Genomic DNA, 27,687 nt, shown 5'->3' with positions numbered 1-27,687 from the left:
TTACTGTGAGAAAGATACAAAGCACAGGACATAAGCAAATAATTCTTTACAATGCCAGGTATATCAAAACCAGAGTGTTTTCTAAGGCTGCCTGTCCTTCACACCGGGCAGCTCACAGCAGTGCCATGGCTGATGGTTGCTGGTCCTTGAGCATTGTACAGGGAACAGGCTGGTTCTGAGACATCTGCAGGGGTTGTGATGGGAGGGTATAGAAGTGCCCAATTAAGCTGGATTTTATTCTACCAGAATAGAATACCTCCTCATTTTAGTTATGGAATTCTCATTGCTGAGAGAAAAAAAAAAGTATTATAATAGTGATACATTATTTTAGCATATAGTATGTAATGAATTATTGTAGAATCAGTGTCAGTGATTTTTTGTAGAATAAAAGTCAATGGAGAAAAAAATGAGGTAGGGAGCCTCATTAAGTTATAGTATTTATAGTTACAGTATGAAATAAATTTTTCCATCCGACTTTTACGTATGGGCATATGACAGTACTGAGCTGACTAAACTAAGCACTGGCATAACTCCATTGACTTTACTGAAATTTCATCCCTTTGCAGCAATATTGGGTTTGGCTCAAACACAAGAGCCAAGACAATTTTCTGACTGGTAATGTTCATAGGTTGTATTTCTGACTTGGAATAAACAAACAACATATTTCAGGCTATAAGCAGATAATGACGGCCACTTGGAAGAAATTTCCATTTTCAAGTATTCATACAACATTGCATTGCTGGCTGGTTTGTGCTTTAGAGTGTTTGGCCTTCCTGTAACAGTTACTTATAATTTAAAATTCTGATTTACTGCAAAGTTATATAATTGGGGATGCTTGTTGCAAAAGGAAAACAGGACTTTCTCCTTTCAACACTGAGGTGGAAAAAGGCCAGGAACCTGAACTACATGGTCTGAACTTTGTTTCGGTGACTGCATACAAGGGGGTGCTTTTTGATTAACCTTTAAAGCAAGTAGGTTTAAACAGGTCAGGCTAAATGCTGGCTTTGTGCTTCTAATACAGCAGTTCACATTTGAGGTGGAGTTTAACATACATAAAGAAACTTAAAAAACCCTGCAAATTACTGTGTAGAGATATCATCCAGTCTTGGATGCATCATCCCTCTGCACTCGTTCGTCTGTGTGTAACATGGAGTTGACCAAGTCTCTTGAAGTAAAATGCCAGCTACAAAAACTTAAGCATTTTCAGTGGCAATGGGATCAAAATGCTGAACTGCAGCACTGCTGGGGCTTCCTGGGTTTTAGCATAAGTTTTAGCACAGAGAAACAAATATAAAAATATCCTAAAAGAGTGTGTTCACAGAAAGTGAAGGTTACTCAGGGGGGCTCAAGAACAAGAGAACTGGAGATTCTGTGAAAAAGTCATGCAGTAGAGTAAAAGAAACCAATTTTAAAAAATATTTTTCGTGAAAGCATAATGTCTTGCAAGGAAGCTGGCTATGTTAATGAGTCCAGGGGAAGAGGCTCCCTGGCTGCTCTGGTACAGGCACTTAAACTTTACAGGAACCAAACGTGGAAACATGAGAGAAGACCTGCCTCCAGCTTGTTGGTTTTTACATATTCTTTCCATCTCTTCCCATATTATTTATATTTCCTTTTCTTTTCTACTGCCTTTGGGAAGAAGGGAAGATGGAGGAAATGGAAGATAGAATAGCAGAACTCAAAAAATTTCTCCTTTAGAAAAATTTACCTGGGAAATTCCTGTTTATTTTTGTAAGTTACTGGTTATATGTCACTGGATGCCACTCCTGCATTTGTTCTTCCTGTGTTATCTCGGTTGATAACACAAAGTTGATTTAATTCTCTGTGACTTATTTTAAATTAATATGATACACACACAAAAAAAAAAAGGTGAAAAATTCCTGACACTGAAGGATCTTTTAGCAATGGTATAAATAATTTCTCAGGTGAAAATCTGACTCTAAAAGCTGGAACATTAAGAAGGCTCTTCAATTTCAGGACGTTGATAATAAACCATAGCTATGTTTATAGGTATGGTTACAGTGAGCTGCTTGGTTTGACTCTCTCCCATGGTGTTAGATGTTAGTAAAAGCACAGTGCAAAGCCGATTCAAACTGGTATCAACTTGTGCTCCTCTGTGGGACATGCACTCTCATTTGCTTGTAGAAAAGGCAAAAATAAGAACATTGTATACATTGTGTTATTTCATGATGCCTACTTTGCAGATATTAGATAACACAAGTTATTGTTAATGCTGTGCAATGCCCTCTATGTACTTAAAACAAAACATTTCAATATTCTATAGAGCAGCATGCCCCTACCAGCAGGTGTGCAATTCCTTAGGTAATCCAACCTGTTCTTAATTACAGTGGCTCCCAATGCAGTTTAATATCTTGCTTTATAACATACATAGTTATTTTTTTGGAAAACAGGAAGAATTGTTCTAAGACTACTTAAAGGCTGCTAAGACTTTGCTAGGACACAGTGTTCAACTGAAAAAGTTGTGGGTGGAGGGAAAGAACTGCTCTACTTAGTGAAGCAACTCAATAACTGAAAATTTGTGATTTTAATTTCAAAGTCATTTACAATGTAGATATGCTTGCAGAAATACCGCTGTTGTTTTTTGATAGAATGCACACATGCCTAATGTCTAATTAGATAGGGGAAATGGTCTGCATTCTCTTAGAACAATGTTTAGATATTTCCATTTGGGTTTTTTTAAAATAATATTTTAATTTTATTAAATGTGAAAGCAAGTGTGTAGAAGAAATATTGAACTTATTTCTGGTTTTAATCAAAGGAAAATTCTGCTTTCACAGGTTATGCTTCAGCTTAATTCCACTTCAAGCATTATGTTTTTACTGAAGGGGAAAAAGGGGATGTGATTTCTGAACCCAGAGACAGATCACAAACCATTGGGTAAGACATGCTCCAACTGATCTTAGGGAGACAACATCTGCCTACCACCAGTGCTTAAGCTGTTACTTTCTATTGCCGTTTTCCTCCGTTCATTCTGCCAAGAAGGTGGAGCTTGTGTCAGAAAAAAAGAGCTGGGGAGAAGGCTTTTCAGACACTAAGAAATTGAGTCCATTCACTGCCTGGAGCATCACATTTCACAATAATTACCTGGGGATGAAGGCTGTTTCCACTTACAGTTTTATTCACGTGTAAGGTTACATGAGTTTCCCCTCATACTGTGCTGCTGTTTTCCATGAGTATCAGGACCTTAGATACCCCTCTTGAGTGAAGAGCACTGGAACACAGATTGTCATGCTCCTAATTCTTAACAACCTAAGAGATGTAAGAGGTGACAAGCTTAGCATTTGAACTGGATGACCTTAGAGGTCTTTTCCAACCTTAATGACTCCATGTTTCTTGTCTCTTGCAAGTCACCTTAGTGTAGGTACGTTCCCTTGGGACAGAGGAACAAAGGCACAGGAAGTGGACCAGAGCCATGACTACCCACCCCTAGATGTTGTAGATGTCTAGATGGTTGGGCTTCACAGAGAGGACATGTTGGGACAAAAAAGACTTGTTAAGAAGAGGGACTTGGGGTGTCCTCAGGGCTCACTGCATTGCCAAGCTGAAATCCACATGAAAATAGGGATTCCTTCAGGAGCATTAAATGGCACAATTTTATTATTTTTTTTTTAGAAGGTTCAGACCAGTCATCATAATTTTTCAAGAGATTTTTGAAAATCTAAAACAAATACTGCTCCAGATCTAAAACTGTATACAGAAGCAGACTGCAGCTGTAAAACATTGCTGGATAAAGAATAAAGCATTAACCAGCTAAAATTTATTTATAGAGTAAAACTACTGGCTTCAGTTTGGCCTGGTTTCCAGACAGATACACTGTGGTCATTTGTAGTGAAAAAGCTTTACTAATTACATTCAGTTTCTATAAAAATAACTTAAAATCCAATCATAACAATGAAAGTGTCTCATATTTTGTTATCTGACTGCTTAAACTTAAGCACAGTTGGTTTTTTCTTTCTGCTCTGAGCAGTAGCACTGCCAAAGTGGGGACACCTTGGAAGACAGCCCTGTGGCTGGAGGGGATACAGCCAGAATATCTGGCTGTGTTCTGCCACCCTCATCTTGGACCTTTCATCTTTTTTTTTTCTTCTGTGGTATTGTTCATGACTAGACAGGAGATCTGTGAGAAACTGTAAAGCTTCCATGAAGGGCAATACAGATTATATAAAACCACTGCAGTGACATTTATTAAAAAATAGGAGAACATTACCACACCTTTTCCAGACATGTAGCTTTCCTGCAGTCATGATATGCCTCTAGATTCTTGCAGCTGCATTTCAGGACAGCACCACAAACTCCAGAGCTTAGCAGTCATGAGGCAATTTTTCTTGCCTGCAGCTAGCTACCTTCCCCGTCTAAAAATTCAGCTTCCTTACAGCTCACTGCATCCTCCTGTAAATATGCTAAGTACTCAAGCTAATCCAACAAAATAGAATGCTACAAATGTTGCACACAGTCAAGACCCTTAAAGAGGTCTTGAACTAAGTCGTTTATGTGTTTGTTCTTCAAAGTTTTGCAATATACTTTAGTTTTTATTATTATTCTAATATTCATGTTTACCTACCATGCATCTCTCTTGCAAATATTCTTAAATATTCATGTTGGCTTCAGGGGTGAGGGCTGGACATTTTCACTGAGGTGATGTCAACAAACATTTAGTTCCTGCTTTGGTGTTCTGCTGTAAACCAGTATTTGTGGCTTCTTGAAAATGTGTCTTTGCACAATTTCATATTGATTCATATTGTATCACCTTCATAAAAGGTCATACACAATGACCTTTTAGCATTCAAGGACTTCTAGCAACAGTCTGAAGGTTTTGACAGCATCTCCTGCAGTCTTACTATTTGGGTTTTTTATCCAGTATTTGGTAAGATTTAAAGTCTGTGTTTCTACAGCTCTACCTACAGAACACCCACTGAACACTCTGAAGTTAAAACAAGCTGATGAGGAATGTGCATCATGTCAGATCTTCGGTGAGTGTGTAAGGGCTTTATCCCCTTAAGAAAAAGGATGAAATAATAACATGCCGCATTTCTACATGCTCATGCCAGTACTTCTGGGGCCTGTTTTACTGAGTACATTCTGAATACCAAGCTAGGCATAAATAAAACATGACTTATGCTGAAATAAAACATATAACTTTCCAAAGAGATAAAAGCTGTTTTGTGATCATCAGCTACTAATTAAAAATGCATTGGGTCAGCAGGAAATGTTTGAACACAATTTTATTTATTATATGTGAATGTCTCCACACAAACACAGAACTGATTCTGTTTCACCTCACCTCCCTAAACTATCATGTCCATCATAATCTACAATGCTGTCTGAAGCACTGCTTTTCTTCTTTTGGGGGGTGTGCATTTTGTAATCTTCGTATGGCTATGCAGAAGTTAGAAGTTGTCCAAGTGCTTTCTCCCTCTCCTTGTTTTTGTCTGATAATGTGAATTGCTGATTGAGTCAGGGTCCTCTTCAGAAGGTAGTTTTCATGGGGACCACTGGGCTGCAGTTGAAAGCAGCAGTAACAAGAAGTCTGCTATTGCAGAACAATCTTTTGAAGTATTTGGAGCAGACTCAAAGCAGTGTGGAGAGGGGATGCGCCTCTTATTGGGTTTGAATTATTGCTGACAGGAGCATTTTGTTCCCAGTCCTGTGGCTTAAATTTTTTGATGTTACTGTGGATCTTTTGGTGGAACTGATCATTCAAACATTTTTCTTTATTTCCACACCATTTTCTCAGTAAAACAAACGTAAGTAGGGGGAAATAGTGATTTTATTATGAACTCTACTTACTAAAGTCTGCGCATACTGGCCTTGGCTATTTCCAGTGCCGCATCCCTGGAGTCAGGCATTTCACTTTCCTTTTCCGATTACCTTTACACCAGGCTAAGTGCTCTCAGCTCAGCGCTTTCCTTGGGGGACGGGCACCCTCCGCTGCCCACCAGCCCCTTCCCCGAGCCCAGGCTGAGCGGACGGCGAATACGTGGCCAAACCGGAGCCCAAAACCAGCTCCGCAGCCCGGCGGGGCCTGAGCGGGCCGAGCTGTGCTGGGCCGGCCCGGGATGGCCCGTGCGGACTCGCCCCCCGCCGCAGCCCCTCGCTGCGGCTCGCCCCGTGGGCCGGGTTATGTAAGCGGTCCGGCCCCGAGCAGCAGCAGCCGCATCTGCGGCGCTCCCGCCCCTGTCCCCGCCCCGCTGCCAGCGCCAGAGAGGCAGGCGGCGGCGGCGGCGGCAGCGCAATAGAGCAAGTTTTGTCTCCGGCGAGGGGGTGGCCGGGTCCCAGCGCGCTCGGCAGCCCGGCAGCATGGCCGCGGCGCCCCTGGGGCGGGCAGCAGCCCCCGCCGCGGCGGCAGCGCCCCGCTGAGCTCCCCGGGCAGCGGCAGCGGGAGCGGCCGCCTCCGCCGCCCATCCGGGCCGCCAGCCCGCCCGCCGGAGAGCGGCGGTCCTCCGGCCCGGCCCGGCGCGGCACCATGTGGGGCGGGCTGCACCCCCAGCCCGGCTTGCGCGGCTACAAGGCGGGTAAGGAGCGCTGAAGAGGGAAGGGGCTGGGGCGGGGGGGAGGCACGGGGGCCCGCGCCGCTTCCCCTCCCCTGGCCCGGCTCCCTCCCGGGTCCCCGCGGGAACGCCGAAGGAAGCGGCTCTGCCCCCACAGCTCGCGGGAAGCGGCGCGGCCCCTTCCCCGCGCCCGGCGCCCGGAGGGGGACGTGGCGCCCGGAGGGGGCGCGGGGGCCGGCCCGGTGCCGCCGGCGCCGAATCGGCCCCAGCCGGGGGCTCAGCGTTTCCTTAGCTGGACCTCGCAGCGGATGACAAAAGCTGAGCTTAACCTACATAATCCGTTTCCATGTTCTGGGCTTTCTCTTCCGTCCCCGATTTGTGTTAGCGTCCCCTTAAGCAGAGTGTGTGGAAGCGTGTTGCTCTTGGTGGTTTTTCGTTTCAAATTCAGACCGGAACAAATGGGTCGAGTCTTGGTTTGGGTTTCTTTTGGTTGTTTTTTCTTTTTCCCCTTTCTGCCCCTTTTTTCTCCACCACTTCTCTGTCTTTGGTTTAATTAGAGCCTAGTTCCTGTAGGCTGGCAGGGATGCGTTGAAATGTAAATGCTTGGAGTTAGGTTGTTCCAGGGGAAGACACCTCTGTGCAAGCGATGGGCTGACTTTCCCCGTCACGGCTGTCAAACTGGCAGAGCAAAACCGGTGAATTGGCTGCAGAGCCGTGTGAGCATTGCTTTTGGGCAGGTAAGGCAAGGTACCGGCTCTTTAGGATGCCTTTTTCAGGATTTGAAAATACTACGGGCTGTATCACCTGTCTTAGCCTGGCAGGGCTTCTGCAAATATTTTGTCACGTTTTGATTTATTGAAGCAATTGATCACAAGTGGAGGTCTGTGGTTTGGCTCTGCCATTGCAAGTGCAAAGTAGTGCTGTTGGAGTAATTTCTCTCCTTTAGAAATTCGGATTTATGTTTTATTTTTTGCAAAGGATGACTGTATAATGTGTATACAGTTAGCTGACATATTTAAATGGCGAGATTGTTTTGCTTACGACTGACGGGGTTTTTCTTGCAAACACAAGAGCTGCTAAGACATTCTCAGCAGCTGCCTGAATCTCTACAAGTAGGCTAATGTTCATCCCTATAAGGTGAAAGAAGGCATTGTTCTTTTTTTCTGTACTGTGATTAAGTTATGAATTCGTATGTATAACACATTTGCCTTGTTGAAGCATTTTAAAAAATTATTTAGTGCTTCCTGCAAAAGAATGGAGTTACATTATCTTTGTACTACAGCCTGCAAAGGTAGTGGGTATTCTGAACAATAGGTGTGGAGATTTCAGTTAATTTGACGGAAACTGGAGGAATTTAGGGTGTTTCAGTTCTTTATTATTTGTCTTTGGGACAGGAACATTAAATGGTTATGTCACGATGTTCTCTGACACTAATTTCAGACCATTACAAAGGTTGTTGGTATTAATTTTTCACTTGTTTCAGAAAACTTTAGATTGTGACATTTGATATATTGTTTTCCCTTTTATTTGGGGTCAAATAAAGTGTTTTAGAACGTGTTGAATTTATCAGCAATTCCAGTGAATTATTGGATTAATGTTTTGCTTTGCATGTTTGTCAGAATTGTCTGTAAGACTTGAGAACAAATTTTTGTGTATTGCTTCTAGTTCTTCCCCTATCCCTTTTCTTCTTTCGAACTTGTATTAACCCTGAGTATTTAAATGTATGTTTCTCTGTAAGAAATAGAAGTGTAAGGTAGAAAAACTGGTATCTAATTTGAGATAAGATAAACTAACAGAAAGTGATGATTAATTGGAAGGCAAGTAGGTTGAGGTTTAACCTTGAGGGATGATGTGTGCATTATAATTTCCAACAGAAGAGTGCCCTCCTTCATCTGTCCTACTGGGAAACAGTTGAGAAGCTGTTTTGTGTGGTTTGTAATCTGAAGATGTGGAAGTTAATTAGCTCCGTGCAGGTATTTTTATTGAAGGAATGACAGCTTCTAAGATCCTGTGCTATTGTTACTGCCATGTTAGATGTTTCTTCTGTAAGGAAGCTGTTCGTGGGAAAAGTATTTTTTAGCAGGACAGTAGCGTCCTACTAGGAAGCAGGAGTTTAGGCGCTTATTTCTTAATGTGAAGGAACCTTTATTCTGTCAAGATATGTTTCATACTTCAATAGCGCTATTTGATATAGATTCTTATTGTTTTGGGAGTATAACAGTTAATGACTTGATAATTTTTTGTAAACAGTATTTTTATACTGAAAAGCTTCTGTTTTGCTAGTTGTACTTTAGTTATCTATGAATATGGGTGTTTAAAAGTCTTACTTTTGAAAATCAGACAGTTGAAAATCATACAATTCCTTTACAAAGCTAGGTGCTTACTGAGCTGTTTACACAAGGGAATTACCAGTTTTTTTGTAATAGATGCAAATTAATTCTGGTTATCTTAAAATGTAAGAGGCAAGGAGACTTCTGGAGCATATTTAATTTGTGACCTTCAGTTTTATTCTTTCTTCTCATTTCCAAATGGTACTTGCTTTTTGGTTCAATAGGAGTGCCTGTCCTGAAAAAAAAATTTGCTGTCTTGCTGTTTGCATCCCACTGAGATATTTTTTTTATTTTAGACAGGTACTCCTTGTACAATCAGTGAATTTAATGACAAAGGTTGCTACTCATGCAAAATAATTTCAGCTCCTTACAGTCTCAGTGCCTGTCCTGAAAAATTAAATTGCTGTATTTGAAATGTATATGATTGATTTGAGCCTTTCAGTCTTCTTGTACACGTGACTGTTTATGAAACCCTTGCAGCATAGTTTGTACCTCTGTAAAGACAGCAGTTACTCATGTGCTGTAAGAATTTAACTGCAGTGAAGGGCATACAGCATTTTAATCCCTTTGCTTATTTATCTAGACCAGCCTTTGAAATGCATACTTGGTAAATAACTCTTTTAAGACTGTGAAAGTGCTCATCTAGATTTGGTTAGGCCATGTGTGTCCAACAGATGCTTATGGAAAGTGAAACAAGCGCTCTTTGAAATGAAGTAACACATATATTTATTACTTTTAGTAAACTATGCCACCTCCAGTCAAGTTTCTTTCCACTGTCCATTATTGCCTATTGGTAATGTTGGACATCAAAAGGATTTTATTGGCCCTCCCTAAAAATAGTAGCCTGCACCCCTCTGCTCCTGGAGCCCTGGCAGTGTGATTTTCCCTGCAATCCTTGTGCCTCACTGGCAGTGTGACACACGTGGGTCTGAAAGATTATTTAGTGATGTCACAAGCAAAGTGTCAGCAGCAGTGAGGTCCCAGCACATTGTAAGGCCCGTGGGGCACTGCCTTCTTGGGGTGCATGTGGACTTCACAGGCAGCTTCCTATCTCATCCAGGGTGAAGAGGGTGGGGCTGATGATATTCGTTTTCATCCTTTGAGGTGGAGGAAGAGACAAATGTCCAGTGCTTTTGTTTCTGTAACAAATTTTCTTGCTCCGCTATAGGAGATGTGCAGCCAGGGATGGTGCAGATTTGGAAGCATCTTGAAAATGCAGGTTTATCTTTACAGGCTAGGCAAGGCAATAAGTGGTGAGTTACTCCAAGTGTAGATTTTAAATTGGTTACCAGTTATAAGTGAATAAATGTGTTTGTATGTGGTGCATTATAAAGATCGTCCACCCAGACTTAAAATGTAGGGTTCCAGCTGCAAGACGGGCTGCTAGAATGGCCTCTGCTGTCTTTCACAGATCACTATGGGGTCAAATGACATTCTGTGTTTGAGTGATGGTGAACAGGAACTACTTCCTTTCAAAAATGTCTTTTTTTTTTTTTTTCCTCCCTCCAGGCAACTCACTTTTATGGATATAGCATCCACTCTTTTAGTGTGTGTAGAACACTTTTATCTTAAATGCTTGGCAAGAAAAGAATGATGGATGTAAGGGTGTATTATGGTGTTGGTTTGGAGGTTAGCAGTTATTCTGATCTCCTGTATGTTACACTTTAACTGACTGAATATTGATTTGTGGTTGTAGTAATTCTTTGCTTTTAAAATTTTAGTTAAAGGAAGCAGTTACTACTTTAGTAATTTGGAGAGTAATGCATTTGTTTTACAGAATAAATATGTAGTAAAAAGCAGCCTGAGCCATTCTGTCTGCCCTGGGGGAGGTGGTGAAGTAAGTGTTAGTAGGAAAACAGCACCTGTAGATTCTCCAAATAATGTCTAGAATTTATGTCAATCATATATTGATTCTTAGAGTGCAAAGTTATTTATGCTAAGATTTTAGCCAGGCACTTAATACCTGTTAAAGAACCCATGTGTTTCAAAATATGGTGCATGGTGGTAAGAATAGCTGAAAGCCTCCTAAATTGCATGACTTCAGGTTGTAGTGAGAGGTGATCATCTACCATTGTTGAAAGCAAAGCCTGTTTGCTGTAGACAAGGAGAAGAGAGATAATACGATTCTTGTTCAATATCAACTGCTCTGTCTTCTGTACTCTTTGGATGCTTGTCTTTAACGTACAACTTGCCTGTGGTTTAATAGTTAGAGAGTTAAACTAATTGTCATTTCCTGTGCTGGTGGTTCTTTGGCTGAAAAAGTGCTGACTTGGTTGTAGTTTTCAGCAATCTCTTGGGTGGCCAAATATGTCTTAGAATTGTACACTGACAATGAAACAGTCTCATTGTGGTTGTGATTAGCTTTAAAACACACTCAGGCGTATTCACTGTGATTCAAAAAGTGGATTTCTTACTGGCTTTTGCCACGGGTTAGCCTTGGCTCACTACTCACTACTGCTTGCTGTTCCCAATTCTCAGTGAGACAGGAGAGAAAATAGGATGGAAAAGCTCATGTGGAGATGAAGACAGAGATTGCTTGCCAGCTGCTGTCACAGGCAGAACAGATTTGGCCATGGTGTCAGTCCATGTCGACTCCTTTTCACTTCTTTTCTCCGTCCTCGTGCTGTTGCCCTGCTCCAGCCTGGTCCTTCTAGGCCCTTACAGGGTACCTCTGCTTGGAGCTCCTGCTCCTCCACCTCTGCTCCTGCTCTTGCCTCTGCTTTCGCAGGACTGCTCCTCGCACTCTTGTTCTCCCTGACTCATTGCTCTTTCTGAACAAATGCTTTCCCTTAGGCACTGCTGTCATGGCAGTGGGGGCTCAGCTGAACCCTGCTGTGGCTGCCTGGAGCCGTCTGGGACCGGCTGTGTCCATTGCCTGGCAGCCCCAGACACTCCTCATGCAGGCCCCCCTGCAGCCTCCCCAGCTCTGGGCAGCTGCACTCCATAAAACTTCTTCAGGAGAAAGCCATTATATTTTGATATTTTTTTTCTGGAATAATACTAAATATAGTGTCCTGTAGTTTATTCCTGCCAACACTGGGGGAAGGTGTACTGAAGTATAATAAGTTCTAGCTCTTGCCGTAAGCTCCTACATGAAGTTTCTTGCTGTCTTGGGCAAGTTGAGGAGGCACCGAATGTGGCCGGTGGGACACTGCAGATCAGCTGCAGAGGCCTAGAAGTGGATGGCTGGAGAAGAGAAGAACTCACAGCAGGGAATAACTCATGTAAATATGCTCCCAAGTGTGTTAGTTCTGATGATATGTCAGGATGTCTCATATTCCCAGAAACTGCTGACCCCTGTGGAATTGCCCCTGAGGATGCTAGCTTTCCCTGGGCACTGTGCTCCACGGCATCTGGCTTGGTTGCCTGAGTGCGAACATCCTATTGATTGCCCAACCACGCTCAAGTGACCTATTTCTCTGCAGCCAGCCGTGCCGTAAATGACACTGCATCTTTCTGTTCCTCATTCCCCAGGGATCTCTGCTGTTTTTTGAGATTCGAAAGTCCCATCTGTAACACAAAGAAAAGAGGCTCAGTTTTGAGGATTTTTTATTCTTTTTTTTCTTTAAAGGTGTGATAGTCTCTGAAATGTAGGAAAATATGGCAGGTAAACTCCTCTTTTTGCCTGAAGGGGTGTGTGTAGGTGGATTGCAGGGCATGATTTCATTTTGCAGCTAAAATAATCTAGTGGGTAGTTGCTCCCACCTTTCTGTGTACCTCCACTTATATGCTTCCCATGTACCCACTCTAACACTTGCTCAGCCCTACAGCAAACTAACTGGGGAAGCTGGACCAGGAAAATACTGAAGTTAAATACTGAATGAGGGATTTACGGTTGCTTGGCCCCGGTGTCAGGCATCTGACAGGAATCTGTCAGTTTCACTGCAGAAAGCATCTATCCTGATGTCTGGCAGGTGTGGGACATGTAGGGTTAAATAGGCTAGCTTTTCAATCAGCTGGTGGACAGTGGAAAAATCTCCCAGCACAGTCTTGGTTTGCTGCTGCAGATGACATCAGGAAGTATATAGTTAATCCCCGGACTTACCAGGAAGGTCAAGGAAGGTTAAGTGAAGATCAGGAAAAAGTGACATTAATTCCATTGGACAGTGTAACTTCCTCCAATTAGTGGACTCAAAGGTTTAAGCTAGTCCAGAATAATGGATAATGACTGAAGAGGTGGTGGCAGACTCTCTCAGTTTTGCTAAGGAGGGCCAGTGCAAGTAGTGTCAAGTAAAGGTATTAACTGCTTCTTTGTTTCTTAAAATACCTGAAGTAGACTTAGCAAATGCAATTAAAAAAGAGAAAGATGCGTTCAGCTTTCTGATATGTTAGAGGCCAGTGGTGTGGCATTCAGAGGAGAAACATTCCTGAATGATCCTGGAGTCAGATCTGAGATTCCTTATAAGGTATCCTTATATTTTTAATGTTTGTTTTACTCCTTTCATAGCATAGTTTCCAGATGGTGTGGAAAGCTGCAACTTTTTTTAATGTTTCAAAACAAATTAACCTTTTCTTTTTTTTTTCTTCAAGCCTGTCTTTCTTATAAGATGGTGTCTTCTCGCCCGAATGCCTACGTTCAGCATTTAGGCCTTTTGGCAATTCTCAGTGCCTCTAGGGGCATTCATAAGTTGAGAATTAGTGCTTTGTTTAAAAGTTCAGTGGCTAACACTTATCAGAGACCTGGTGGTTCTGCAGATAATAAGAAAACAAAGTACAAAGTGTAGCAACCCAACTAAAAGCACAAAAAGACATTGGAAATACCGTTGCTCAAAACTTCATCATTTTTTCTACTTAGCAAAACCAAAGATAACAGTTGCAGTCTGAAATCCTTTCTGTTCTCAACATCTGCAATTACCAAACTGATTGAACAAAGGGTTTTGTGTGGTTGGTAGAATTATTGTAATGTAAAGCTTTACATCTAAAGTGATTGTAGTTGTGAAGACAGAAACACAAGAAGTGCTGGTTTTGACTGAAGGTATCTTGAATAGAGTTGATGGTGTATTGTGAATGATTTTTTTTTTTTTAACTACTACTTCTCAGTTTCCAGGGTATTGTCCTTCCTTATATTGAATAGGTGTGAGGAGCCTCTAAAGCTAAGTGTGGGGAAAAGTTGTGCTCTGTGACATTGGCTGGAAACTGGAAGTTTGTAAGGAAAATCTCCTTATGTCTTACATGAAGACAGAATTTCAGCCTTTCTCCTGAAATGTAACAATGTGGGAACTCCCTTGCATAGTTCTGTTACTCCCTGCATACTTCTATTAGCATGCACTAAACCTATAGCCTGGAGGCTCAGTTTTGTGATACTTGCACATTAAAGTAAGTCTTGTTGTGTTAATAATGCACCTCTTTAACAGTGCTAAGATTTTTTCCTTCATTTTTCATACTTGAGCAAAATATTTCAGCGAAATTTTATTTTGGGGGAGTCTCTGTTTTCTCCATTTATTTTGGTGTCAAGGATATTTTTAGAACTGATATATGACTACAAAGAGAAGACAAATGATGCACTTTTCTTTCGTAAAGTAAGACTGTTAGACTCTTATTTGTTCCATTTTGCAAAGCGTGGGAGCTACTTAAAACCATTTAGTATTTTTTGACTCATTTTAGCAGTTAGGATTACTTCACTTTTCCCCATGCACAGAGGAGATTGAATTAAGCCTTTAAACAGAGAGAGAGAGGACAAAGGTAATTCTGTAAGAAAAATGTTACCATGACAAACAGCTTGGAGAACAAGTTACCTGGTTTTGAATAACGATAAAGCTAAGCTGTAAGAAGGGGTTAAATGTTATAACCTGTGATCATTACATTTTTTTTGATAGAAGGATTCAGCTGATCAACTGCAAGTGCACAGCTCTTTTAACAGACCCTAAGAACTGACTGCATGTCCTGAGGGCTTGCCGTTCAAAGTTTATATTAACTTTAAGCATAACTTAATGTGTTTATTTTCCTTGGTATTCTCCTCTTCATACTGCTGTTGATAAACTTTCCAAGTGTAAAAGGTAGCCTTCTCCTCTGTAGTTGGTATACAGAGGTGAATGGAAACTAGGAATATCATTTTTTGCTTCCATGGGGTGAATAGTGCATTGAGTCCAAAAACAAAGAGGCAAGCCAGCATAGCAGGCATGAGGTAATAGTTGTAGTGTGTGTGCCAAACATGAAATAAGAAACATCTGCAGTTTGTATTTTGAAGTTCTGTTTTATGCAAATGTGCTATCTGGAAGCAGAAAACTCACAGGAGTGCCATCAACAATTGGACTGAGTTTTTGGTCTTCCTCCTGTCAGTAATGAAATGAAAGCAAACCTCCTTCTTTCCTGTCAAGGTTGGAATTTAATCATTGGTTTGATGATAAATAGCTACGTATAAATGCTACGTATGAATTATAAAGTGTGTTATGAATTGGTGTTTGGTTTACGTACTTTCTAGAGTAGAAGTTAGGGAAGGCAAAGCCCAGTATTACGTACTTGTGTCAGTTTAAGGATTTTGCCACCTTTTTAGTTAATAGTTGAACACAGCTCTCTGCTAGCTGAACAGATTTTTCCTCCTCAGCCAGAGATTTACGCCTATCTTGCTCCAGTTTAGAATCTGCCTCAATGTGCAGTTTGGCAGTAGGATAAGCCTGGTTGCTTCTGGGCATCAGGCCTGTATGTTCCCACTCCCTCCTTGGCACTGCTTCTTGTCGGACCCCTTGCTGAAAAGCTTAGAAAGTCAATTAGCAGATCACCTTTTCCATAAGCAAGGACAGTTTGTTCCTGAGCCTACCTTCTGTAGGCTCTGGAGTGGCAGCGGTTACGCTGGGGAAGCAGGACGGGTGTGTGTGTCTGGGCAGGCTGAGCAGCCTTTGCGTAGACCAGTAGATCCAATTAGCTCTGATGTCAAACAGTGTTCCCAGCTCAGACTCATTTTAGCCAGTGGCATAAGCTGGCCAGCTGGACTCTTTGCTGGAAAGACAGGGATGTTCACTTCTTATTTTCTATAGGCTCTGGTGGGGTTTATAGAGAGCGAGCTACCTGATTGTGTCTTTGATCTGCCATGGCAAGATTCTCAGAAGCTCATCCATCCAATTGACTTATTTATGATTTTTAGTTGCCATTGTTCCTTTAAATTGCATACTTTCCTGCATGAGATACTTTGTAGCTTGTTATTGTACAGTCCTGTGCACATTTGTTAAGTCATAAAAATCAGACCTTGTAAAGGTTCACTTTGAAATACTGTTTTGTATAGAAAACAAATGTTTTATACTTGTAATTATCTATGATGAGAGATTGTACATTTAGCCACTTCTGAGGGGGAAAATAACCCAAACTATTTAACCTTTATAAGAAATTTGAGAGGCAAAAGAAACTGGAGGTTTGGTGACACAATCCACTTAAAATTTAGCTCTCAGGAAACTGAAGCAGAAGTTTATGTTCCTTAAAATATGACCATAACCTGTTTTTTTGGGTTTTTTTTTTTGGTTTTTTTTGGGTTTTTTTTTTTTGTAAAGGCAGTTTTGATACTGCCAGTCAGGTGTATGTGTAATTTGAGGATTATATTTTGAATATTTTCTTCTTAAGGTTTCTTTCTTCTACTTTAATTTTTTTCCTCGACTATTTTATGTTTTTCTCTCTACTAGGTTAATTCTTTTGCACATTAGTAATACAGAGGAGGCAGTTATCAGCCTCTACAAGTAGAAATGTTGGTAAAAAGGTCTCTCTCAATAGTCTTCTGTTTAAAATCTCACATTCCTATTTTTCTTTCCCTGCTTCCTTCTATATCTGTTCATTTTTATCTTTCTTCATGCTTAGATTTGTTCTAATCCATGTGTAACTGGAAAACTATGAGAACTTAGTTAAATAGCTTGCAGGCTTTGTCAAGAAAGCACACTAATAAAGGATATGAGTCCTTAGAATGAATCATACTTGAGCTATCTGACACTGTAATGTACTTTTGAGGAACTGAAATGTAAAAATTTAATAGTTCAGGCTGTCATTTCATCCCACTTTATCCTGCTTCTTATTGCACTTTGAATAAACTGTATCATCCACCTACTCTTAGCTGCATTCATGTGAGAGGAGGGACTAGGGACCTTCTGGTATCTTAGTTCATGGCCAGCTGGTAGAGCTGTGAGTTTCCACCACTTCCAGAGCATTTGTAAAAAAAAGGATCTAGAAACTGTCATCTGGGCACCTTCCCTGAAAGCAGCAGAAACCTCTCTTTCCAATGTTTTCCTCACCCTGAAAGAGAAAAGCTTGCATAGTAGACATGGAACTTATCTGGGACTTTTATATTAATAGAAGTTGCAATTTGTTTTGCAGAAGGACCATGGAGATGAAGTGCACCAAGGAAGTATGTGTCTAGGAGGTTAGAGTTGGGATGCTGTTTTTTAAACATTATTTTCTAAAGAATTTATGAAGTAGTTATTTATCAAAGTAAGTTGGTTTTTTTTTTGGGTTTTTTTTTTTTTTGCCTGTGTCTGGAAGGAACACTGCCATGCCAGGATCTTTTTATTGTGTCAGGATATCGGATTGAATGACTGCATTTTATCATCCACCTTAGACTGAAGGAGACTGCTGTTGCACCCTTCTACTGCTAACTCTTAGCTTTTTTTAAAGCCCTATATGAATGTGTTAAAGTATGACATCTGCTCTTATGTCTACCTTTGGAAAGGCTTTTTAGCGTTTGGGTTCCCCTGCCTCCATTGCCTTTTCTCATCATGTTATCTTTTCAGCAGTTAAAAAAAAATAGAATATTACCTGAAGGCTTGTTGTGCATGAAGCACATGCCAAAGTGATATTTTCTTTAATCTTGTGCCAGTAATGATCTTGCAGGTATGATGAGTAAACAAACATTTTCCAACAGTTTTTTCCTACAATACAGCAACTGTATCATTGAGAGACCACTTATGGGTTTGTTTATAGACTTCTCATTTTGAAAAGATATGTGGCTATGCAGCCCAGTGGGACAGGAGAGAGAGCAAAAGAGGGGCTGTGACACCTTAGAGAACTTATTGAGAAGGTAGGTGTGTGTAGAAGATGCAATGGGAGTAAGTTCAGCAGTGTCAGGGGATTATATGAGTGGAACTGGGTTGAAGGTGAGTTGACTTCTTTCAAAATACTGTCATACGATCTTTGCATAATTAGCAGTGTTTTGGGTAAAGGTACAGATGGTGAGGGTAAAGTAATTAATTGTGACAGTGTCTTTGGGCTGAATGCTGACTCTCTTTCCTTGAAAGGGCTTCAGGCAGACTTCAGTGCCACCCTGGCGTGAAATACGACTGTACAGCCTGGTCACATCCATGATGACTAGAATGAACTTTGCATGGTTAGTTTCGATAGTACTGTAGAGAGGTCTTCTTCAGAATCCTTTGACTGTATAAATTTGCACTGACTGTCGTGGGTGATTCCTTTCTGGTCACAATCTATGTCAGTCACAGTGTGGAATAGAAAAAAAAAAAATCAGTATTCTTTGTTTAGGATATATCTGCTGTGAAACCCAGTTAAGTCTTTTGCTGTTGCTTTCCATTCAATGTGTAGGTAAAGTAACAGTATCATAGCTGTCACTTAAAATAATAATCTTTACATTCAAGCATATTAGAGGTATTTTAGGAACCAAATATAAAGATGGTAATGTTATTATTTTGTGTATGTACATCATAGGGGATCCGTGCATGAAATTAGGTGTGGTAATTGTCCAGAATTAACTGTGAGTCTTACTGACAGCAATAGATGACAGCACTCTGTAACACACAGAAAAAGATACATGTTTTTGTGGAATGAAATTTCAACAACTGTTCCCTTTTAATAATCTACTTCCTGCCCTTTATATGCTTAGTTGTAAAAGGATCTGGTTTAAATTCCTAGACTGGAAACAGAGGACTGTGTTGGTATATTTAACTGATCAAATTTAGGGAGTCATCAACTGTCTGTATAAACAAGGCTTTTGAGATTTTTTTTTATGATCTTATATGTATTTTGTCATGTTTGTTGGTGGAAGTTGTAGCCTGGTAGGATGACACTATTTTCTCTTCTACTGAATCCTATGAAAGGTAGATTTTTCTGGCCCAGTAAAGAATGGTCATCCATGGATACTAATGTGCAATTCAGCAGCACAAATGTTGATTAGAAATTTTTGCTTGCTTTTCTTACCCCACTCTGTATTTTGGGCAGATGGACACTGGCTGTTGATTGGCAGGTTCGAGATCAGAGCAGCAGGGTGAGGCAGGTGTGCTGGCTAAGCAGTGTAGGGACTCCTGTGTATCTTCCCCTTTTACACTTGGTTATTTTAGTGTAGGCTGTTTGCTGTATGAAAGATCATGCATTTGCAGAGAGCTGTTCAAAAAGGAGATGGGGAGTATAGAATGGGGTGCATAGCAATCAGGGATTCCTCACGACTTGGCTCAGAAGGTGAGTTTCAAATAAAGAAAGTAATACATTAATTTTTAAATAATGTCTTGGACTAATGAGGTCTATAAGGTCCTATTTTATGGGTTACTTACTGTTCAGGCTTAATATTTGGGTTTGTTTCTACTATCTTGGTACTTGTATTTGGCTGATTATGTTACAGCTTTTCAAAGCTGATTGAACTCACTTTCTCATGCAGACACTTGTATATTTGTAATGGCCTTCTATGAAATAGAATCTCCACTAGGTCTGCAAGGTTACACAATTGTGTGGATGTGCCATGAAACATTAAAAACTGTAGACTCCTGGATTACATCATTAGCTATCCTTTTCAGAAAAAGAAAGGAGTATGTTTAATGTCAGGGGAGCAAAGAGAAAGCATTTATTGAAATGATCATAGGCAATCATGTTCTATTGACATACCCAAAATGGGTTAAAACCCACATACTATTTACCTACTGAAAATTAAACCAAGTGTCTTTCTTGGGACATACCCTTTTTAAATGTAGAGTCTTTTCCTCAACAGTAGAAATCCAGTGAAAAAACTGACTGTTCCACCCCAGCCCTTGTTCACACCTCTGTGTACAGGATGGCTGGAAAAAAAGGCATGATCCTGGTGACAGCACTGTGGGTGCACTCTGGCTGCTGTGCACAGCCAGCTGTGCATCCCATGGGATGTGAGAGGGGAGTGCCTGACTGAAGAGACCCTTCTGGGGCCCAGAGCACTATGCAGGTAGACTTGTGTATTTCCCTAGAAAGATAGATGGGATCTGGCTGGCCTGTGTTGAGTCAGAGCTTAGAAAATCTTGCCAGCCGCATTCTGGCATGTTGTGTGTAGCTATGGATGTGTACCAGCACTTAACTTCTTCAGGCCTACCAGCTCAAGGATCAGGCTTCGTGAGTTAACTTTGTGATGCTGAACTGCCCTTGGGTGCAAAGGTGCTCCAGAAAGCTTTGATTCTGTGTCGTGCCAGCATGTCCTCCTGGACCTGTGCTTTGGCATGCCACCTGGGGCTTGGTGTGTCCCAGGCTGTCTGTGTGTAGGTATAAAACTGAGAATAGATTATAGCAGGGTGTTTTGTGGTGCCTGTTATTTTCTCTTCTTACAGTACCTGAAGAGATCCCAGTGGGAATGACTGTCTGCCCCCTCTAGTATGTTACCCCTGTTTGTTCACCAAATCTGGTTGTACTGGGTTGTTGCATCTTTTGGAGTATATTGTAACAATATGTTTGGAATGTGAGAGACTCTCGAGATTTTTGGAAAATTTTCTTGGAATGGAAGATGGTAAAATGCTGGAAGAACCAGAGAGGTTGTGGAATCTGTGTCCTTGGAGGTGTTAAAGACTCAGCTGGATGCCCCCCCCCCCCCCCCCCCCAGTAGTCTGATCTAATTATCTTGCTTTCAATTGAAGCTAAGAGTAGATGACTTCTGAAAGTCCTTTCTTAAGTTACTCTCATTCTGTGCTATTTTTAGCTTTTATTCCTCAAAGTTCCACCAGAGCAAAAAGTAGCTCTCCCTTTTGAGGGTTTGTATATGGATGGTTGTAGGCTCACATGCTGAGCATTTGTCTAACCAAGAGATCTAAAAGTTTGACACTTAATGCTGTGTTAATGCTATCACTGCTCCATATGAAATGATCTGCTGCATTTCTTTTAACATGTGTAATACTTAAAAGCTGAAATGTCACCATAGAGTTGTATGGTGGAGAATGGCATAATAAAGGGTGAATCAATCTAAATTTCTCTTCTATAAATGTATTTTAAATGTCTCCTAAACCAGAACTGTCTCTGATTTAATTAGCTTGGCCTTCCATAAGTCAGTTTTACTCTTGCTGGAATATCTCGATGCAGCTTGGGAGGGATGAATTGTAATTCTTGTGGAAAGTAGCCCTGTTCAGAGGGAGGGGTGGTAAAATTATTCCCAAAGCAGCCAGAGTGTTAGTGAAAAATGTGCTGTATGGTAGGAGAGGAAGAAATGTCCCAGTTTCCCACTAGCTCTATGCAAAACGGTCACACTTGAGTACATTAGATGATGACACAGAGAGGGTGATATGAAGGATGACACCTGGAGTGGTATTCCTTTGGAATCTTGGCTGGGACCCCTTTACAGGGTGTGACTGGTGAGCCATGGGCACATGTGTTCATGTCTGGCTCCTCTGGTCTTCCCTCTCACCCTTGGATTTGAAAGATACTCACTGGAATAGTTAAAGAGACTTCTGCAGAGGAAAAACTAAGAAGAGAGGAAATGCATTGCACAAGGTATGGCTGAAGTAGAATGAAGGGGAAGAGAGGGTGATTTTGAATTACGGGGAGAAAAGATACGCAAATGAGCTAAAGGGAGGAAGAAGCATTAATTCTCCATCTCAATGGAGAATGAAATTGAAGCTAATGTGATGGACAGGCATACTTAAGGCCTTCAAGAACCTACCTACAAAAAATACTGTTTTAGATGTCATGTTACAATTCAATAGTGCATGCAATAAGGAATTTACTGTGTAAGTATTTACCGTGTTCCTCAATTTTCAAGTGGCTTGGCAAGCTGTTACCACTCTGGCTACTAGGTCTAGTGATTTGGCTGCTATATGGGGATCATGTATGTATTCATGTCTTGAGGGATGGGGTTATATATGTACCCACATACTTAATTTTTGCATCATTTTCTGAACTATTTAATTTACAGGAAATAGCAGATGTCATTACAGAGGCAAGTTGCTGTTGTGACTTCAGATAGACACTGCTTAAAGTGTTTAAATGATCTAAAAATAATGTCATGTAGCATAAGAGACATTATATGTGAGCTGATACTTCTTCATGAGTCATTTCCTGCTGAAAGTGCTATACAAAGCTAAGTGCTAGAGGGGGTGTATGTATGTGATTATATATAAATGAAGAGCATCCGTGCTTTTTTCCACGGCTCTTTATGTGCCTGTGCTGGTTCAGAGTATGAGTGTGGTGACCAATATTCTGCCTTTAAACAATGCTCATATTTAGATACTGGCTATTGGAAATTGTAACAGTTTTCTGGGATTGTACTGTGATAAATTTTCCCTTGAGGTTGACTGTGAGAATATGTGGCCTACTTTAAAAACTCCTTGAACAGAGGAACTAATTGCTGCTCTGAATGGTGTTTTAAATTGTAATATTTTAACGATTATTTAGATTAAAAATTAACCAAAATTAAACAAACCACTAAATGGATATGTCTCACAGAGGCAGTTTGTGTGCAGCTACATAAGGAATTACTTTGAGTATCGCTGTTGATGATTTCATTGCTGGCTGTATCAGCTAGATCATATAGTTTTTATGCACAGTAGAAGAGGACTGTATCTCAGTGGCCAAATCTTCAACTGGTTTCTGTCCCAAAATTAATTCATTGCTTTCTATTTGAAGGCTTGCAATGCAAAATTCTGCTGTGAATTGAAAAGCAGTTTTAGGATAGGAATTATATGGTAAGTGTTAAAGAGTTTAAGAAAAGTTTAAGCATCATATTTCTAAATAGTAAAAATACATGTGTTGGAGTTTTGGGAAAGCTTTCGTCTAGCAGAGGGATTTTAATTAACAAAAAAACCTCTCCAAGACACATACACAGCCTGGCTCAAGTTTTATATACGAGACATAGGATTCAGTTTTCATCTTGACAGGTATTTTGTTGCTGACTTCTGTATTGTATCTTTAATGACAGACCTGGCTTTCTTTTTTATAGGCTCAGATTATTCATCAGTGGGATGGTTACCTGGTACTGAATCCCTGTGGCAGTCCTCAACAATTTCATCAAGCAGTCAAAACAATCCTGTGAGAAGACACAGCATAGCTTCTGACAGTGGGGACACTGGGATTGGTACCTCGTGTTCTGACAGTGTGGAAGGTGAGTTGTCCTAAGTTTTGTAGGTTTCTGAGAGAGAAATTATCCAAAATGTGTTAAAGATCTTTTTCACAAGCTAACCATACTTTTGTAAAGCTGTTGAGCGCATGCGGTTTTTTCCTTGCTGGAGCCAAGTAATTGTTTTGGTGAGGGTTGATTAATTTAGTTCTACATGAGTTGTTTGCATTAACTTGCATCTCTGCCATGAAAAGGGGGCTTGTGTTACATGTTTTGATAATTGCAGTTGCAAGAAGTGCCAGGTTTATACAGAGGAGTAATGTTCTGTACTACAGCACTTGATAAACAAGTGGGAAAAAGCAGAAACTTGTGAGGGAGTTGATAAAAGGACAGTGCTTTCTGGTATTCATTGTGTGTGTCACATAGTGTGTGTCAGCAAAGAAAGTTTGCTCATTGTGCCGTGAGGAAAACATATCGTCTCTTCTCATCTCCACTTCTGGTGGGAAGGAATTTGCATTTTATTGCATGGCATTTGACAGACAGTCAACAATCTTTGAGAAAAATCAACAGTATCTGAAGATTGTCAGAACTTAGTTTGGATTAAATCATGATTAGTCAAAGGTGATTTTATCAGGGAGGGGTACAGCCTCTACAGTGGCAGTGTTTCCATAACACTGTCACCCTCCCTATGCAGCCTGTCACTGGAATGAGGGAGAACTAGGCTGTAGTAAGACTTGAGGCTTCCTTCTTGCATTGACTTATTTCCCAGTAAGATTTTTGAGACAGATAATGAATGACAGCAGGACTGTGATATACTTTACTCCAGCATCTTTCTATGCCTGATAAATTTTGCAAAAGGTATAGCTGGAATGAGGAAGAACAGGAAGAGTTAGTAGAAATGAAGTAAGGAATGCTGAATTGGTGTAAGACAGAAGTCTCTGTGGAGGGCTGAGCATTCCTGAGGAGAGGTCCAAATGCCTCAGTTAAGTCTGTCAGACCTCTTTTGCACATGAGAAAATCCCTTCCACCCTCTTTCTGTTGCATCTGTCAGCTCATAACTTGCTTTCTGTTTCCTTTCACTTGTAAACAGTTGTTGGCTTTGGCAAAATAAAAGTTTTGCTCAGATATTCAAATTCTTGAGTGCAAAACTGAAATAGTAAATGGCTATTAATGCAGTAGGTTGTTTTTTTTTTTTCCCAAGAGAAATAGGGGGGATAAAGCACTCTGATGTTGTGTATTTATATATAGATTTAATCACTCCCAGCCAAATGCTACACAATAGTATTTTAAGACATAGCATTTGAATTAAAACCATGCCCTCCCCTCCCCCCTTTTGAGGGCTTCCCCATTTGAGGGGTTGGATGAAGGAGAGGAAATGAAACAACAGCTCCTCATCAGATGTTCTGTTCTCTGTAGGCGAGAGAATAATCTGTTCAGGGCTGGGTGGGGGGAGACTGCTGGGGGAGGAGAGTAAAACAGAGAGGGGAAAGGTTGCAGCAACAGATAGCTCATGAGGTTTGTCTTTTTCGGTGCTTGACAGTGGTCAGTTCTACTGTATCCTTAATGTTATGCATTTCCCACTGCCTTGTTTGAAAAACTTTCAAGTAGCAGAAAAGACAGCATTAAAGAAAAAAGGAGGGAAACCTGATGGTGAAATGAAGATTAAAGGAGGAATCATGTGACAGGCCTGGAAATTGATAGTATATGTATGTTTTTAGTGGAAGGGATTGTTGCCTATGATACCTAGTTGTCTGCATCTCTCAAGCTGCCCCCTGCACACATCCACAAAGGAAAGAGTATCACTGTCATCTGTGGAACTGTCAGGCCAGACTGGTAATTGCAGACTTGATGCTGACCATCTGCTATCAATGTGATGCTTGGGAAGAAGCTCCTGGGGATTTTTCAGAGCGGTTTTTTGGTTTTTTTTTTTTTGCAAATTGGGAGATTATTGCAGTTTTTAACAATGCTAGGATAATGAATTGTGGACATGCTATTTCCTTTCTATTATTCCCACTAAAAATAAAAAACTTAATTGGAGAATTGGCATTAACATCTCCTTTAATGCTGAAGGTTGCACCTGAGTTTGATGGTACAGATATATAGTTGCTAATAAATATGCTCATGCAGGGAATGGACCTCAGGTACATTTAAAATATATTTTTACTAGGATTTTTTCATAACATCTTTAATGTTCTTTCAAATTCATTTTCTTACTTATACTAATATCAGGAGCATTCATTCTCTTAGAAAAATGTAGCGTTTTAAAAAAAAGAGACAAGTATCTCTTGTTTGGCTCAAATCTGTGTGATTTGGAGGGAAATATTTGGGTTTTGACAAGGACAGGAGAAAGAAAATGTTAAAATGTATTCAGTTGATTGTATATTGTTGTGCAAAGGTAGGAAAATTAGGAAATGAAATAGGCAGTGGACTTTCACTGTTGAAATTGCATGATGTTGATGTGCACTGTGGGAGCTGAGGACAGAAATTTATAAACCTTAAATGTGGGGATGTTAGTTTGGGTAGATCTGACACTTAATTCAGAGTGCTCTTAATTTAAAGATTAAAAGGCATTTTATATCTGTTTAAACTACAGTTAATGTATTTGGGGGTTTTATTTGTTTCCTGTTAGTTTGTTTCCTGTTCTGGATTCACATGAGCTTTTGCACTTCATTTTAACAACTGTTGTGATACCTGTGTATAATCATTCTTTCAGTAGCACTTAGAGAAGAAATATGAAGTGTGTATTTTAAGTGTTTTTGAGACTGTTTTTATTTGGGTTACCTAATTAGAGAATCAGGGACTTGGCAGAAATTAAGTGGTCTCTAAACTCCAGCAGAGCTCTTTCCCTTGTGCACATTCTGAGTTTTGCCTTTTGGACGGGAGGGATAAGAACTAGATATTGAGGTGATCAGATACAGGGCCCATGATTCTTGCAGACCAAAACATTTTCCTTCATCAGATAAGCTTGTGCAGCAGAAAGTCCCCAGATCTTTCTACCTTATTGTTACATGCAATTCATGATTTAACATTTCTGGTTGCAAACTAATAGTGTGAAAATTCATAGAATGTTGCTTTCCTGGAAGAGAGAGATTGGATGCAGAGAATCAGAGTTACTACATTATTAGGAGTTGATGTTCTGCCAGTTTAATAAACCCCCTTTTCTAACAACCCTTCAACAACTTCTCTGGAATGCTTAGCTGACAGAATAGGAATTGTTTTAATGTTATGAGAGCCAGAGGAAACTTGTCTATCATTTTTAAGGGAATATATTATCTTTTTAAGGAATTAAAAAACCCTAATTACTTCAGTTGGATTGTAGCATTTATTTATATGTCAAGGAGCATGGAAAAGCCAGAATCAAAGTTACTTGGTTTTGCTCCTTCAAGTGCTTTCTTCCAGCAGGTCCCAAGCTTGGTAGTCTAACTTTTTTGTTTTTGTTTTTTTCATTAAGGAGAAAAAGAAAAATTAGTAAATATAGCTATTCAATATAGAGAAAAGCAGAACTGAATTTCAGGAGGCAGAATTTAATTATGAGGTATCTTGAGCAGGGGTTTTCTTCTGCTAAAGATAACGGGATTGACAATGCGTAGGTCAAACATGTAGACTGTACTATCAGTTTGGGTATCACAAAAGTGCAATAGCACAAGGATCATAGATCTTGATTGCTGGCAGTGGTCACCATCTTCTGTGTTCTGTGATTTTGGAAAATGATGGATTTTCAGGAGAAGTTTGATTTTAGCTGAGTTGAAGTTAATTTCTGTACCCTCAGATGCTGGCTAGTATTGGCTTATGTGTGGTGAAGTAGCTTGATTATTTAGAGGGTAGAAAATAATCGTGTTTGCGGCATTTTTCCTTGTTTCCTTCCTCCCTGCTTGCCAAGTCTCACGTTATGAAGTGATGTCCAGCCCTCTGTGAGTCAGAGTTATTGTGTTACTTGGATATTATCTACCCTGACCATCAGAAATGTGCACTGCACTTAAGTTTGTATTAATCTCTAGTCCTTATAAGTGGTACTGCCATGGCATGCTAGAATGAAGTGTCTGTGTAGCTGGTGGGAATATAGAGGTTAATACTTGGAGTTTGGCTGTCTATTTTTGTGGGGCTTTAGGATAAAAAAACAAACCAAAAAACTAAGGGTTATTTCAGATTCTAGTAGCCTATTCCCAGGATTTAACAAATAGGAAAAAATTACAGTAATAATTTCCCGCTAAAATAGGATAAATTGCTTCAAGTAACAGTGACATACTCCATGTGAACTTGTGTATTCTGAATTTGAAACTGGCTTGAACTAAACTAAAGGCACTTATTAGTTTCATACATTAATGTTCTGTAGAGAGAAATAGCTGCTGCTTTAACTTCATACTTTGCCTTCTTTTGTAATAGTTTCTCTGTAGGAACAAGCTCTCACAGTATACTCAGTTTTCCTCGCATAAAAAATACCAGCAGGATTTTTCTCTGGCTAGTTGGGAGTGTTCTGTGCTTTGAACTTGGTGCATTTTGCCTTCAGCTAACATCAGTAGTTGTTTTTCAGAAAAATTCTGTTACTCTATTTGGAAATAACTCAGTGAAAATAAATTCTGCTTACTTAGAATTTGGTGGCATTCTCTTGGTTACTGCACAAAAAGTTATTTCTGTCATATGATATATTTTG

General features: G+C 40.3%; 1 protein-coding gene across 1 annotated transcript in view; it reads left to right on the top strand.

The window, feature by feature from the left end:
• Positions 1-6,219: 6,219 nt before the first annotated feature.
• Positions 6,220-27,687, top strand: part of CEP85L (centrosomal protein 85 like) — a 108,506-nt gene continuing 87,038 nt past the window's right edge. The window contains exons 1-2 of the mRNA XM_058834393.1: positions 6,220-6,533; positions 22,920-23,081. Of these exons, the coding sequence (XP_058690376.1) occupies positions 6,485-6,533; positions 22,920-23,081 (211 nt within the window). The 5' untranslated portion in view covers positions 6,220-6,484. The remainder of the gene's footprint in view (positions 6,534-22,919; positions 23,082-27,687) is intronic.

The sequence above is a fragment of the Poecile atricapillus genome, chromosome 3 (assembly GCF_030490865.1).
Source record: "Poecile atricapillus isolate bPoeAtr1 chromosome 3, bPoeAtr1.hap1, whole genome shotgun sequence".
In the NCBI taxonomy this organism is placed as follows: domain Eukaryota; kingdom Metazoa; phylum Chordata; class Aves; order Passeriformes; family Paridae; genus Poecile; species Poecile atricapillus.
Note: the sequence above shows the minus strand (reverse complement) of the source record. Positions and strands in the feature narration are given on the sequence as shown.